The sequence below is a fragment of the Tamandua tetradactyla genome, chromosome 9, assembly GCF_023851605.1.
Source record: "Tamandua tetradactyla isolate mTamTet1 chromosome 9, mTamTet1.pri, whole genome shotgun sequence".
NCBI classification, from domain to species: Eukaryota; Metazoa; Chordata; class Mammalia; order Pilosa; family Myrmecophagidae; genus Tamandua; species Tamandua tetradactyla.
In genome coordinates this window covers 39380894-39396759 of record NC_135335.1, presented here as the reverse complement: position 1 = coordinate 39396759, position 15866 = coordinate 39380894, and the positions used below count along the sequence as shown (strand labels likewise).

The 15866-nt window shown below is 46.7% G+C and overlaps 2 protein-coding genes and 1 long non-coding RNA gene across 13 annotated transcripts in view; 2 read left to right on the top strand and 1 right to left on the bottom strand.

Annotated features, from left to right (window-relative positions):
- Positions 1-148: 148 nt before the first annotated feature.
- On the top strand, positions 149-10411 carry ARPC4 (actin related protein 2/3 complex subunit 4). The gene is made up of 6 exons (XM_077116614.1): positions 149-278; positions 3363-3481; positions 4686-4797; positions 6051-6146; positions 7218-7388; positions 9467-10411. The coding sequence occupies exons 1-6, from the start codon at positions 276-278 to the stop codon at positions 9470-9472; spliced, it is 507 nt and encodes a 168-aa protein (XP_076972729.1). The 5' UTR covers positions 149-275; the 3' UTR covers positions 9473-10411.
- LOC143647028 (uncharacterized) lies at positions 5980-12917 on the bottom strand. Its single transcript, XR_013157789.1, has 2 exons — positions 12315-12917; positions 5980-6500 (listed from the first exon to the last, which is right to left on the bottom strand). It is a non-coding gene; the product is annotated as an uncharacterized LOC143647028 (long non-coding RNA).
- TTLL3 (tubulin tyrosine ligase like 3) overlaps positions 11395-15866 on the top strand; it is a 31626-nt gene continuing 27154 nt past the window's right edge. For 4 of the 11 annotated variants that reach the window (XR_013157786.1, XM_077116607.1, XM_077116606.1 and 1 more), the window contains exons 1-2: positions 12977-13368; positions 13602-13693. Coding sequence is in view for 8 of the 11 variants with exons in the window: in XM_077116607.1 (XP_076972722.1) it covers positions 13020-13368; positions 13602-13693 (441 nt within the window). In the remaining 3 variants the exon portion in view is untranslated. Of the gene's footprint in view, positions 11545-12972; positions 13369-13601; positions 13694-15866 lie in introns of those variants that run through there. The other 7 variants (XR_013157787.1, XM_077116608.1, XM_077116604.1 and 4 more) reach the window with 4 other exon arrangements.

The following is a 15866-nucleotide window of genomic DNA, read 5'->3' as shown; positions in this document are numbered from 1 at the left end:
AAAGAGGCCAAAGGCACGACCGAAAGCTGCATAGATACTGGGAAAAGTTGAGTAACAATTTTTAGCTTCCACAGTCTAAAACCACCTAGATAATCCTAGCGGGAAAAATTATCGATAGTTCAAATGTTCCTAGGCTCTCCCTCCCCCATGTGGGACACAGATGGTGCCGTCCGGAAGTCTGGGCGGAGACTGCGGCTGCGCTGCTAGCGAAAGGGCAGGCGTCGCGCAGCCGGCCACTTCCGCGCTTCCGCTTTCCGGCCCAGCCAGCACCCGCAATGGTGAGAGACCCTGGCCTTGGGCCAGGAACCCCCGCCGTTCTGCTTCAAGGCTCTGGGTCTGGGGGAGATGAGACTGCCGCGGAGAAGCTCGGAGCCGAGGGAGGCCGGGGGGTGTATGGGCACGATGAGGCTGAGAGAAAGAGGGAGGGGCGGAGGCCGAAGTCTGGAGGGGGTGAGCGACGGGACGCCCTGAAAAGAAGGCCTTGCGGTTTCATGGTCCGACTCAGAATAGATAGTGAATACTCCTGGGGCATGGAGGAAGCTGGATGTGGGGCTTCCTAGCCCTGTGGTAGCACCTCGAGGGCACATAGTAGGCCTCATAGCCCGTAGTAGAGCTGCCGAGGCATGTAGTAGAACCATCTGCCCACCAAGAGTAGAAGTTCAATAGATACACACCTCCTTTCTCGCCGGCTTGCGTGACCCCACAGGTTCCTAAGGGAAGCGTCCACGCTTTCTTTTCCCACTTTTCTTGGTACCACCAGCCATGCTTCTACCCCATTGAAAAATCTTTGTTGCCTCTACCCGAGCCCTGCCCTCGTCAGAACTGTGTTAGCCTTACTGTGGGATCTGATACTGTTGATCCCTCCTTTTCTGTAAATTTTCCCCGTTTAGTAAATGTGGACGTTCCTGGGAGTTGTGACTTTGGTTCACCTCCTTCTCTTTATACTCACCGTGGCGGTACCTATCTTGTCTTGTAGCTTTGATGGTCTAGTATATTATTGGTATTCATAAATCTCCCTCCTTCTGGGCTCTGTTTCAAGGTTCACCTGGATGTCGAGGACACCTTGAAATCAGACCTCCAGATCAAAATTCATCTTGCTTCCTAAGCTTGCCCTACCTCGTGTATTTCCCTATACCGGCTAGCTTTGTGTCCTCCAACTTCAGCTAGAAACCTGGAAAGTTGTTTTGAGACCATACCTCTTGACTTAAAAATCAGGTGTATTGCGATATTACTAAAGATTGTAGTATTTCTGGTTTTTACGTTTTTTATTTGCAAAAGGGTCATCTAAAATTCACCTGTTCTACATTATCATTCAGGTTTACTGCCTTTGAATTTTGTCAAACTTGTAGTCATGTATCACTACCGCAGTCAAGATATAGAACATTTCCATCACCCTGAAAAGTTCCCGTAAGCCCCTTTGCTATCTGTTCATTCCTCTTCCTCAGTAACCCAGGCAATCACTGAATTATTTTGTTACTATGGTTTTGTCTTATCCAGATTGTCATGTAAATAGAATTCTTTGGTGTGTAGCCTTTTTTAAAAGAATGTGTCTCTCTACATTTATTTCTGTATCTATATGCACAGCAGATATGTGATACATATATCATAGAGAATTTTTTTCACAACGTCTTTTTTTGTGGGGTTTTTTTTTTTAGTGCATGGGCAGGGAACCTAACCCAGGTCTTCCACTTAACAGAGAAGAATTATACCACTGAACTACCTGTTCATCTTGTGTAGCCTTTTTAATCTGGCTTTGTTGGCTTACCATTACATATTTGAGATTCATTCATGTTTTGTGTATCAGCTAGTTCCCTTTTATTACAGAATAATATTCCATCGTTTGGTTGGGTCACTCTGTTAGGAGTTGTTTTTCTATTCCATTATGCTCTCCATCTTCCAGTATGCTCTGTATCTAATGTCATCTAATCTCTGTAATAATACATTTTGCTCTTCCTCTCCACTGCCCCTATCCAGGCTCTCATCAGCACTTCTTGAATAACCTATCTGCCTTATGTCTCACTTCCCTCTCCAATCAGTTCTCCACAGAGCCACCATGCAGCTGTGCTTATGTAATTTCCTCTCCAGAAAGCCCCAAAAGTTCTTTACCACCCAAAGAGAAAACCTAAACCCATTAGTGTGATATTCAGTATTCCCCACGAACTTGCCCTAGTCTCCTATTGCAGCTTCATCTGCAATTCTAAAATGCTTCCCATATATATAGCAAGGGTGTACTCATTACCACTTCTGGAACTCTTAATGCCCTTTTGTATTTTTTCTTTCACTCACACACTCTAGAAAATAAGTATATATTTTGGGTACTAAGCTAGGTGCAGTTTATATAGCTTTGAATAAAATAGCCTTAGGCTCCCTCATGAGGCTTATAGTCCAGTGAACCAGAACTCACTTGACAGAAGGTATGATCGATGTGTCACTGCAAACTAATAAATGCTGTGACAGGGGAAAAACCTGAGAAATGAGAAAGAATACAGGAATATCCTACTGAAGGGAGAAGTTAAGGAAGGCTCTGTGAGGGAGTAGCTTTCCTTGACTAAGCTGAGTTGTGAAGGATGATTTAGAGAAGAAAAGCTTGCAGATAGATGCACATATGAAATCCTGAGATGAGAAAGAATTTGGCTAATGTAAGAAATTGAAGATAGGCCAGTAAAAAAGCTGCTGCCACTACTAGGCATGTTCTTATTTTAACTTACAAATCCTCCTAATCCTATCTGTCTTTTAGGCAAAACTAGTTTCTTCTGCAAGTATAGATTATAAATCTTTTTAATATTTCATTATTTTTACCACAGTTATTTCTTTATCTCCCCAAGCTGGTTGGGCTATTTGAGGATAGAGGTGGTCTTAATCATCTTTGAATTCCCAGCACCTATACATTTGTTGGCTCCGTAGTCAGATTGAGGTTAGTCACTCACCTGTATGTCTATCAACCAGAATTTCTCAGTCTCAGTACTAGTGACATTTTGGGATGGGTAATCCTTGCTGTGGAAGGCTGTCCTGAGCATGATAGTTGTTTAGCAGCATTCCTGGCCTCTACCACTACTTCATGCTAGCAGCACCACACCCCCAACCCCTCCTCCCCTGTCATGATAATCAGAGTGTCTTAACATTACCACATGTCTCCTTGTGTACAGAATCATTCCCCTTTGAGAATCACTGAAAAAATGCCTTGAGGGCCTGGTCTGTTCTGTTTACTATGGTGTCTGAGAGCCAGGAACCCCTTCATGCACAGCCGCCTTTGGTACTGCCTGGCTCTAGTGTGAGCTGGGATTTGTGGCTAGTGGGTGAGGCAGGGCAGGCTGCTGAGGGTGGATCCTAATCATCCTTATTCCTTGGATTTTCTCCTACAGACTGCCACTCTCCGCCCCTACCTGAGTGCCGTGCGGGCCACGCTGCAGGCTGCCCTCTGCCTGGAGAACTTCTCCTCTCAGGTTGTGGAACGACACAACAAGCCAGAGGTGGAAGTCAGGTAGGGAAGGAAAAGGTCGGGTTGTAGGTGAGGGATGCAGCACACAGGAATGGCAGTTGTCTAGAGGGTGCCTTGAACTTTTGTCCTGGCATTATCAGGATGGAATATGGTTCACATATTTTGTCTTGCTGCCAGATGAACAATGGTTCCCAATTGGAAAGTCAGGAAATAAGATCAGTGGATTGGCAGGATAAAACCCAGGGGAGAAGCTATACAAGGTGTGACCTCTCACAGTTTGGGCCATTTGTGAAGTATCTCCCATGGCATTATTGAAACACTCACAGGAAGTGGAAGATTTAGTTATCTGAAATGCCATCTCCATACATCTTTAATTTGAGGACAGGATTTTTATTCTCACTAGCTTGGACCCTATTTATTTATTGTCTCTCACCCCCTACTCCAGATACTGCATATTTCGAATGATTCTCTTGTCTAGTTTACATTTCATAGTTGATTCTCTTTTCTCCTTAAAAGTTACTCTGACATGTTGAATGAACTGTATGGCATGTGAATAAAACTGAAGTTTAATCTGGAACTAAGATAGCCAATATTACCACACTATGTTGATATGATTTAAATATTTAAAAAAATGCATTAGCTAGGATGTGCAGTGTTATAGTACTAGACATGGATGATTTCTACAAGGCATTTTGAAATACTGAGAACAGCTTGCAGACACCACCATATAGTTAACTACTATTACAAATAAAGGCATTGAATTGGGACTTGAAGTAAGAGAGGGCTCACTGGTGAATAGTGACCCATTCTGGATTGATGATCAGTCCATTTCAGCTTGTCCCTATCACTAAAGACAGGTTCTTTTCATTTCCTAAATGGTGTATATGGGCTTGGCTTGTAGTTATTAAAATACGAGCTGTCATTTCTAAAGCTCCTGCCATGTACCAGGCATGCTATCAGACACGTGACCCTGGAAACACGGCTTTTTACAGATAAGGCCATTAAGATTACAGCAGGGTAAACTTGCCCAAGAAAAGTAACAGAGGTGGCTGGATTTCACAACCTTTTTGTCCTGGCTTCAGAGCCTGTGCTGTTTCTGCTGGAGAGTATGGTTGCTAGTCCCCATCTTGCGTCATCCCTGCTTGTGAGTATCCTCACACGGTGATTCCAGCACCTGCTGTGGTGTCTGCCTGACTGTTCCGTATCTCTATATAGTACAAAGGCCTCTGTGACATTGTGTTTTCAGGAGTAGCAAAGAGCTCTTGTTACAACCTGTGACCATCAGCAGGAATGAGAAGGAAAAGGTTCTGATTGAGGGCTCCATCAACTCTGTCCGGGTCAGCATTGCTGTGAAACAGGTGAGCTCACCTTGGAGCCCCTACCTCCCCAGGAGACCCAGAATTAGGAGATTTCTTCCAAGCTAGGGACCCCCATATGTGAGACCACTGCGCCAGATTCAGGGTGCAGGAAACTTAGGCTTTCTTCCCTTAACTGTGCTCAGGAAATGATTTGCCAAAATCAGCAGGTCAGATGAATTGGAAAAAAAAAAAAAGCTATCTAATTGGTCCTACTGTGGATTAAAAGGCAGGAAGGGCCCCAGACAGCAGCCAGGTCCATTGGCCAATGGGGTGTCAGGTCACAAAACTTTTCCTAAAGAATGAGAAATAAGTCCGGTTTAGAAAAATAAGCAGCACCAGTACCAATTTGATAGCCATTCTCCTGAAACTGCAGTTTAGAGTGAAAAATTTGATTGGAGTGCCATTTTTAATGTTTTCTTGGGCAACATTTCACAAATATCTGTCATTCCCTCAAACCTTATGTATTTTGCCAGATTTATGTACCACTTGGATGGTTGATTATTTAATAGACTTCTTTGAATTGGCTTACTTTCTTTTATTTAAATTTGTTTGGAGGAACATTTTATCACTACCATAAATGGAAAGACTTGCTACATAATACATAAAAGGAACATTTGTTACAAATAGAGGGCAACTCCAAAAATAAAAAAAGTGAAAAGAAAACATCAAGTTCAGAATAGATACTGTTACTCACAGAAAGTTCAAACTGGAGGGCCTACTCTGTGTTAAAAAGGGCAATTAATAAGTATTTGGAGATGTTAGAACATACCAGCACTCAGCTACCACATTCTTCCTTTAACAGTATTGAAAGGGAGTTGTGGAGGGAGAAACTTGGGAGATTGTTTGCCGTTCTGTGTACTCTCTCGGAGACCACCTAAGCTGATCTCTCATACCCCAAGGTGGACTCTGTCTCCTATTGTTGGGAAGTGCAACACTAGTGAACTGAGAAAGGCAGCTTGGCTGCTCTGAGTATAGACATAGAGTCTGGAAGGAGCCCAAATGACCTCTCTGGAATGGGTAAAAATGAGGTCATGATATCGGCCTGTTAAAATTAGAGGCCCTTATGGAGATCTTCCTCATAGTTGGCAACCGCGTCTTGGGTGGTTCGAAGTTTGGGCATCTATTACTCCCAACATCAAACCCACTGCCTCCACCAAGCCTGTAGGAAAAAAGGATTAGAAGACCAATCTATGGGTTTTTATTGGCCTATGGTATCAATTTTAGGGAAACCGTTTCTCCTTTGCTCTCACCAGGCTGATGAGATCGAGAAGATTTTATGCCACAAGTTCATGCGCTTCATGATGATGCGAGCAGAGAACTTCTTTATACTTAGAAGGAAACCAGTAGAGGTGAGACCTGTGGGACGGGGACCTTTGTCATGAGTTGATTGCTGGCTCCCTGTGACCTGTTATCCATGTGTTCATAATTCCAGGATTCTCCCACTGACCAGTCATGGTTTCTCAGTCCACTGCTATTGATATATATATGCCACCTCACTGTTCTGAGATACAAGTTGTTTCTAGACTGGGGACCACTGTTCCTCTACTTGTGGAGCACCCCACTGCCTGAGCTGAGTGTTGACCTTCAGCTCAGGTGGAGTGGGAGGAAGTGGATCCGAAACTTAGAAGAAGCTGGGTTTGCCTTAACCAGTCTGTCGGTCCAACAGGATAGGAGGCATTGTGCATCTTCCCATAGCCTGTCGTCTAGTAGGAGAAAGAACACAGGGAATTAGGAATGCTTTCTAAGCCCTGTCACCAACTAAATCATAGTCTCTCGGTCCCACAGATAGCATTTATCAATTGTTATCTGGCTTTGTACTTGAATCCTCCCCACAGATTCCCTCCCAGGTCACCTTAAAATATCCCCAGTGACTGAGCAGCTATCATGCAGAGCAGCACGTGCCAGCATCAGACACATCAGACCTGTGGCCACGTTTTTCCTTATGGGCCAAAACCTCTCTACTTGTCCTAGATCTAACTTCTGGAGCCACCCAGAATAAATAAAATTGCTATTCCGTACACAGTCCTCGATTAAAGACTGCAGCCCCATCCCTCTCCCATGTCATCTTTTCTTCAGACTAAATATTCCCAACTGTTTGATTAGATTTTTCTGTGATAAGTTTTCAGGTCCCTTCACTATCCCTTGGCTGTTCTGAATACAACTGTTTGTGCTACAGAGAGTTGTCTGGAGACATCTCACGTACACAGAATCTGCGATAGAGTTCAGTTACTTGGCTCTAGCATAGACACCCTACCAGAGCAGGTGGGCTGCTGGCTGAAAGGCTGTGTAGCTTAGGAGAAGATGACAGCCAGCCGGAAGCATGTGCATGAATAAAAGTAGAGGACCTGGCCTGCTGAGTACCCCTAGAACACTAATTCTCTCCTGTTTCTTTTCTTCCTCCTCCTGTCTTCTCTCCCTAGGGGTATGACATCAGTTTTTTGATCACCAACTTCCACACAGAGCAGATGTACAAGCACAAGTTGGTGGACTTTGTGATCCACTTCATGGAGGAGATTGACAAGGAGATCAGTGAGATGAAGCTCTCAGTCAACGCTCGCGCACGCATCGTGGCAGAGGAATTTCTCAAGAATGTAAGTCGGGGCCTTTCCTGTGTCCTTGCAGGGGTGGAAGCAGCCATGGGTTGTGTTGAGAATCTAGCATCTCTTTGGGTGGGAAAGTGGTGCCAACCATGTATTAATTTTTCCTGAGGCTTCCAGGACCTCTGGTGTGTGGCAGATCAGCCCAAGTGCTTGTGGGTTGAAAGACCTGGGGTTCATCTCTGTGAAGTGGAGGGCATTTGCTATATCTGAGTGTCCGGAGAACACCTCTCCGTGTGGCTCATTTCCACATCTCAGAATGTGCACAAAGTCCTTACCTGTATCTAGTTCAGAACCCAATGAGGCAAGTTAAATCCGCATGTGAATATTCTAGGAATATGGGACAGTTCACCACGATGTAATTCCACTTAAACAGACTTAAATTTCCTTCAGTGTCTCTTTCTCAGGCATAAGGTCATGATTTCTTCAAGCTGTTTCCACCACTTTGATGGTTTACATCCTCTACATCCTTAAATTGTGCCTTTCTAACTGAAAGAGTGCAGTCTTCTGAAGAGAAGAAATTGTTTATATTGATGAACTGAAGACGTAATTGTACTTGTTTAAATATCCATGTCATGCCTTATGTGTTTTTTTTTTTTTTTTGCTTCTTCTTCCAAACAATCTTTGGTTTGTTGACATGTTCCACTCAGAGGTTGGTTTAGTGTTTACTCCTACCAGAGTTTATAGACCCAGGCCAGAAGGGAGCTCACATTCCTAAAAATGGAAATTACACCCACTTCCCCTGGGGTTTAATTAAACTGAGGGCAGCCAGTGGAGACTAGCTGTACTGTGTGCTCAGGGCAGTGTGATAAAGATTACATGGAAGTCAGACTACTGAGTGAGCGTCCTGGCTCTGCTGCTGCTCAGGCCTGTTAACTTGGCATCTCAGTTAAGCCTCTATTTGCTCAGCTATAAAATGAAGATGATATTTATCTTTCAGAGTGATTGAGCATTAAACAAGGTAATGCATAAAGCATAGCACCTGGTACACAGTAAGCTTTCCCAGTATTGTAGCACCAAAGGGTTCTTGGAGACCTCTAAATTCAACTTTAAGGAAAAATGCTCGGTCCAGATTTAATATTTGCTCATTCATTCAGCATCCATTGAGTATTTGATAGTTGCATTTCTGTAGAGTTGCTGCAGCAAAAACAAACAAAAAGACAAGTCTCATTTAACACCTCAAACAATCTTTGAGTCAGGTGTTATTCCCATTTTACAGATGAATGTACTGGGACTCTAGGAAGTCACCTGCCCAAGGTCCCTCAGCTAGTAAGTGGAGGAAGACTCAGATTTCTGACTAGAAGATCGAAAATGGCATTGCAGCTTCTAGAGGGGTCAGGCAGGTGTTGCACATGAGTGAAGCAGGTTAGGTGAAGTGAACTATGCCATGGCTGAAGGGGACCTCTGCCACACATCTCCAGCACATTATGGCTACATCTTCCAACTTTTCAAAAGGATCTCCAAATCTGGAATCGGCATCTCCCATATTTTAAACCTTGGAAAGTAGTTTGTGTGCTTTTAAACACTATGGGCCAAGCAGTTGTCACCTGTGGCTTAGGTTCATGGATTTACAACTTCTGACCTATTTTCACCTTTTTGCCCAGTATTGTTTTAGACACCTTGGGGGATAATACTTGAGGATAAAAAACATTCCAAGAGCATGTTCTGGTTGGGGAATCAACCTGAACTTAACACAGTACCAGACCCCAAGTCCCCTCTCCCCTTGCATGTGAGCTCCCCATTCCTAAAGAAGGCAACCTCAGTTCACAAGGTCCCATGACATGGCTTTTTAGCTGCCTCCAGGCTAAGGCCAAGGGATCAAGGCCAAGGGAGCCATGCAGAAGCCCACACAGCCCTTGGTTTTTCTGTCTTGGCTGTTGCTAGATTTAGCACCCTGTAAATCCCTGCTAAATGCTGATTGAATTAGAAAGCACATCCGTGGGTATCCTGGGACCCAACTTCACCCCTTAAGAAATTTTAGTGGCGGCTCTCAGATTAGCCCGTCTCTCCAGAGCAGGCACGCCCAGGGACCATAACAACCACCATTCACTGCCTCCTGGTTCTCTCAACAGTTTTAAACCATCTGGCTGGATCTCGTGGCCTTCCCCCCAAGACTCCCCCATGACTCTGCGAAGGTGTCCTGGAATTATTTCCCAGAGAGGCAGTGACCACGGCGGGGCGGCGGCAGCAGCAGCAGCAGCAGCAGCAGCAGCAGCAGCAGCAGCGGCAGAAGGGAGCTGGGTTGGGGTGGGCATTAGGTGCGGGAGGGGGGTGGTGTGCTTGCTAGCTGGGCAAGAAAGCAGCAGTGGACCTGCCCCAAGGCCACATGTGCCTGGTCAGGCTGGCTTCTGATGTTCAGGCCCCTGGGCCGGGACAGATTTTTTTTTTAACGTCTTGAAACTTAAACTCTGTGCTTGTAGGAGACTGTAATCTTTTGTCTCTCTCTCTCTTTTTTTTTAAACAAACAACCTCCACCTCCAATGGCTGTGACTAGTCCCAGTGATTGTACCTTATTGGTCGCTGTGGGTCTGGGCGGGCCTGGAGCCAGAAGGCGACTACTGTTCCTCCCCAATGCCACCCCAGGTGGGGAGGGAGGTTTCAGACACCAGTTCCTCTCCCTTGCCCCCTTATCCCCAAGTCTCCTTGGGCCCAGTAGAAGCAGCAGGAACTCTGCAGCTTCCTGAACGCTGCCTGAACATGGCCACCCAGCACTTGCTGGGGATGGAGGCTGAATTGGTGGGCACTAGCCATACCTAGGAGCTGAGGCCTGAAAGCCAGGCAGCCTCTTGCTATAGGGGCCATTTTATACCCTCCCGACTGTGAGGGGCAGCTGTTTCGCCTTGTCTGTCAGTGCAGTGCCTGTCCTAGCGGTGGAGAGGTGAGTCCTGACGCCTGGGCTGTACCTTCCCACCTGCTCTGGTTCCTCTGCTCCCGCTCTCTCGCTGTACCTTTTCTTATTCTGGTGGATCCTCCGTCCCCTAATTAAAATCTCTTCTTGCCCCTTTGGGGCTGCATGAGGTCTGTTCTCTGTGTTTATATGTAAACAGAGGGGAGGTGGGGCTTTTTCTTGCCCAAGATCATGTGGCTAGTACTTGGGCCCAGGGACCCTATCAGAGACCATCTCTTGATTGGTTCCTGGCATCCCTGCCAAGACCCCCATCTCAGAGACCCTCGTTGCAATCTAGGCACCATTCATTCCTTAAACTGCTCTCTTTTTACAGAGCTTTTAATGCTTTTCACATAATTACCTCATTTGAGCTAAAAGGCAACCTCAAAGAAACAGTGTTCCTTTTCATGGATAAAAAACAGGTTTTGTGAGATGTAGTGCCTTGTCCCAAATCTTCCAGCCATTGAGCAGGAAGGAAGAGTTCAAATCCAATACTTTTACCTCTACCTCTGCTGTCCAATACTGTAGCCACTAGCCCAGTGTGGCTATACAAGTTTTAAACTCTTGGTTCCACTAGCCACATTTCAAGAGCCACAATGGTTAAGGGCTGCCCTATCAGGCAGCACATTTAGAGAATATTTCCATCATTGTGTTAGACCTGTTTGAGTCCAGACTCTTGTTGCAGAATGTGAGAAAATTATATTCTGTGCTTTAATTTCTTCATCTAAAAATGGAGCCAATAAATGTAAACAATATGGCACGCAAGCACTTAGTAAATAGATGTTCTTTCTACCAGCTCAGCGTCTGAGGATAACCCATGCTGGACAAGGTGGAGGACCTCATCCCTGCCTTGAGGAGCCTTGGAGGTTCATAGAGCTGGGGGTGGGAACAGGCAGGGGCCCTGAAGGGCTTCACATGCTCTGGTGGAAGGCTGTAGTGATATTCTCAGGAAAAGCTTCAAAAACTTGAGCTTTCAGAATGGTTTTCCCCAGATGGCCAAAGGGGTCTGTCTCTTGAAGGGGATGACAAGGTTATGTTAAAGGGAGGTGGGGCAAGGGGGTGGGGGCAGCAGCTTGGACAGCTCCCATCCCCTTTGTGACATTATCTCTGTGACATGACCTGCCCCTCTAGCCTTGCAGAGGTACGTGCCCTCCTTTGAGGCACATGACTTGTGGCTCTACAGGATGCTCACAGAGAAGCTGGATGTTCACTAGGGTATGGCCTCTGGTCACTCAACAGCCCCCACAAAACAGCAGTGCCCGGGTGAGCTGGCCAGAACCCCTGTGTCACTAATCCTTTCTCCAGGGTCGAAGTCTCAATTCCAAGTTGCAAGCTGGGTGATTGCTCATCAGCCCATTCTGTCCGGTGGCCCTGTCTCTTGGGAAGCCCAGCCAGCAGCTGTTGAGGGGTGGGGTGCGGCTAGCAAGAGTGAACTCATTGGCAGGGTTAATCTTGCCAGCTAGGTGGGCCCACCTCCACTGTAGGGACATATCTACCCAGTGACTGACAATACTGGGTTCTTGGGCCAGGGTGCAGTGTATTCTGTTCCTTGGACTCTGCTTTGAATGGGTACTGCTGGCGTGTGCCCCTCAAACTGCCCTGTTTGGTCCTTCCCTGACCAACAGACACCCTTTCTGAATAACTGTCCAGCATAAGAGTGGGGGCTTTGGAGTCAAACCTAGGGTCCAGTGCTGCTCTGCTGTGTGATTTGGGGCAAATTATTTAACATCTTGGAGGCCTGTTTTTGTCACTTGTAAATTGAGACTAATATTTTGCTGTTTCCTCCAAAAGAAAAAGTCTTGGCTTAGGGACTGTGCACAACTGGGTTTTGATCTGTTTATTCCACGTTGACAAACGATGATATTTTTCTATTTCCGCATCATGGGGGTGGGAAGGTGGAGTTCGTACTTAGTCAGTGTTTCTCCCACATACTGCCCTGGCTGTCAGAGCTATCCCCAAGCCCCATCCTCTAGGCCCTGCTGGATCTGGTCCTACCTCACCAGGCTCTAGCCACACTGACCACAGGTTCTTACCCTCAGGGCTGTTGCTGAGACTTGTTTCCCTCTGTCTGGAATGCTGTTCCTTCTCTCTTCCCCTGGCCGAATTCTTCGCACTCTGTAGGCTTCAGCTGAAATGTCACCTTTGACCACATTATGTAAAGTGTGCCCGCCTGGTGATTTCAGCTCATTGCTTGTTCATTGTCCTTGTCATACCTGCAGCTGTTCTGTTTCTTAGTTTACTTGCTTTGTTTGATTCTCCCACTGGGCAGCAAGCCCCAGAGGTTAGGGACCTACTTCTGCTTATTCCGAGCATCCCCAGGGCCTAGCCCAGTGACTAGCACAGGTTTCTCTGTTAAGTACTGTGAAATGACTAAAGCCCGCATGGCTCTTGGCACACTGGTAGTGCTTGCAAAGGAACTGTGACACTGGTAGTAAGTGGCAGCCCAGCCCTCTGCACCTACATGCTCCCTGTCCTGCTCATAAAGGGACTGGAGCAGGTGCGACCGTGAGCCCGGCTCGCTGGAGGGAGCCATCGCTTGACAGCCCAAGTCTGCCCGGAACTCGCCTTCTGCGGACTGATTGTGCCCGGGGAATGGTTGCTTAGGCGACAGCAAACAGAGGGCGGGGTCTCGGAACGGAGGGTCCACCTCGGGCTTCTGCCGGGCCCTTCCGGGAGAGGCGGGCGCGCGGAGAGCTGGCGGGCGCAGCGGCCCTGGGAGCGCGCGCGGCGAGGGGTGCATGCAGGGCCCCAGCGCCGCGCTGCTCCTGGACGCGGGGGAGCTGGGAGCCGAGAGCCGTTGCTCGGCTCCATGGTACCGCCAGGGAAGCGACCCGGTGTGGAAGCCACAGCCGCCTGAGACACGCACCAGTTTCCCCGTCTTGTGGCCCTGGGCGTGCCGCTCCGGGTTCCGGCTGCCGGGGACGCTGCCATGGCCGGGTCCCGCCTCTGCCCGGCCCGACAGGGCCAGTACAGGTGGCAAACGCCGCGCGGACAGCCCAGCCTCTGCGAACCGCTGGGACACCGTGGATCCCCTCCTCCCGGGCTCCCCACACACCGGGGCCCTGGATGAGTCCCCGCGGCAGGAAGGTGAGGCCCAGAGGGCCGGCCCACCGGGAGAGAGCAGGAGACACTGGCCACTGGCCACAACGAAGGACGACAAGATATTGGGGTGAAAGGAATGCGAGTGGGGAGAAAAGAGACAGGTTGGACAAATAAAGGATGGAAGAAGAGAAGGCATGGGCATCAGAGGTCAAAGGAAATGCCAGCTAAGGCCTAGCCACCTTCCTCTCTCTACCCTCCACCCCCCAATTTCTCTGTAGGTTCCCTTGGCCTCTGGAGAGGATTTTCCAAGGTGTCTCACCACATGGGCGGGCTCAGAAATGCCAAGATCCACGTGGAGAGAGCTGTCAAGGTTGGTAGGGGCTGGAAAGGCCCAGAAAGGGTCCTGGGGGTGGGGTGGGGGGTGGTGGCTCAGCCTGACTTCTTATACTGTTTTCTCCCAACCTTTAAAAATAAACAGAGAAAACATGACCCCATGGCCATCTTCAACTGTCTCCCCATTTTCCACTCTTCGCTGTCAAACTTCTTGGCAGAATTGTCTACACTCACTGTTCTACTTCCTTACCTGGCGTTCACTCCTCAACTCATGCCACTCAGGTTCCCTGCCCTTCTCCACTCCCCTGGGAAACCACTCTAGTCAAGGTTACCAGTGACCTCCAAGATGCCAAAACCAGCAACCCCTTTTCTGTCCCTATCTTTGTTGTCCACCCTTGTCATTCCACATTGCCGGACTGGAATGCCCTTCCCCCTTGACTGTCCGGTTATGCACTGCTGGTGTTCTTTTCTTTTTTTCCTTTTGTTTCTGGTTTATTTTTATTTCTATTTTTTTAAATTTTTTATTAATTAAAAAAAATTACAAGAAACAAACATTCTCAACACATACACTCAGCAATCAACAATATCATCACATAGTTGCATATTCATCATCATGATCGTTTCTCAGAACATTAGCATCAATTCAGAAAAAGAAATAAAAAGACAACAGAAAAAAAAAATTTTTACAGGCCATATCCCTTACTGATCCCTTTCATTGATCACTAGTATTTCAAACTAAATCTATTTTAACATTTGTTCCCCCTATTATTTATTTTTATTCTGTATGTTCCTCTTATCTGTTGACAAGGTAGATAAAAGGAGCATCAGACACAAGGTTTTCACAATCACACAGTCACATTGTGGAGCTATATCATTATACAATCATCATCAAGAAACATGGCTACTGGAATACAGCTCCACATTTTCAGGCAGTTCCTTCCAGCCTCTCCATTACATCTTGGATAACAAGGTGATATCTACTTAATGCATAAGAATAACTTCCAGGATAACCTTTTGACTCTGTTTGGAATCTCTCAGCCATTGACACTTTGTCTCATTTCATTCTTCCCCCTTTTGGTCGAGAAGGTTTTCTCAATCCCTTGATGCTGGGTCTCAGCTCATTCTAGAGTTTTTTTCAATCCCTTGATGCTGAATCTCAGCTCATTCTGGGATTTCTGTCCCACGCTGCCAGGAAGGTCCACACCCCTGGTAGTCATGTCCCACGTAGACAGGGGAAGGGTGGTGAGTCTGCTTGCTGTGTTGGCTGGAGAGAGAGGCCACATCTGAGCAACAAAAGAGGTTCTCTTGGGGGTGACTCTTAGGCTTAATTTTAAGTAGGCTTGACCTATCCCCTGTGGGGTTAAGTTTCATATGAACAAACCCCAAGACTGGGGGCTCAGCCTATAGTTTTGGTTGTCCACACTGCTTGTGAGAATATCAAGAATTCAACTTGGGGAAGTTGAGTTTTCCCCCGTTCTCAACATTTCCCGAAGGGGACTTTGCAAATACTTTTCCACTCACTGATCAAATCACTCTGGGATTCATCAGGGCATCACCTGGACAAACCAGCAAAATCTCATGTCCTATACAAAGTTCCATGTACTTAAGGTGTTCAATCAACTATCTACATAAGTTATATTAGGAGATGCACTAGTCAAAGTATAGATTTGTACCAAATAAACATTTTTTGCTTTAGTCTCACACATTAGTTGAAATTTTAAAATATTAAGTACCATTTATTTTCAGCACACTGCAGTAATGACATTCTTTTGTTCTTCCTCATGCAAAAACCTTTTTTAAATTTGTACATTTAGTCACTATCATTATACACTCTAGGCCTGGTGTTCTTTTCTTCCTCCCTGGCTGCTGCTTTTCAATTTTCTTTAGGTTCCTCAGGATATTAAGTGTTTCCCTGGCTCTCTCCTGGCACCCTTTCCCTACACAAATTCATCTATCCCCTTGACTCTGAGTCCAGTATGCTGACTCCCCTTCCATGTCCTTTCCAACCCATCCTCTGCTCCGAACTCCACACTCCATAGATCCAGCTCCACCTGGAGGACTTACAGGTATTTCAAACTCATTTCCCAAACCATACTCTTGATTTTTCTGCCCAAGCCTGTCCTCCTTCCCAGGCTCTGTTCTTTCCCATCTCCTGGCCACTCAAGCCAGAAATCTGATCTTTCCATTCCCTCACCCCACACACTTAATCC

Bases quoted from the DNA above. Each gene is read 5' to 3' on its own strand.
- ARPC4 (XM_077116614.1), top strand. The intron at 4,798-6,050 runs GTGAGCTCACCT...TGCTCTCACCAG, and splicing joins TCAGCATTGCTGTGAAACAG to GCTGATGAGATCGAGAAGAT. The intron at 6,147-7,217 runs GTGAGACCTGTG...TTCTCTCCCTAG, and splicing joins TTAGAAGGAAACCAGTAGAG to GGGTATGACATCAGTTTTTT.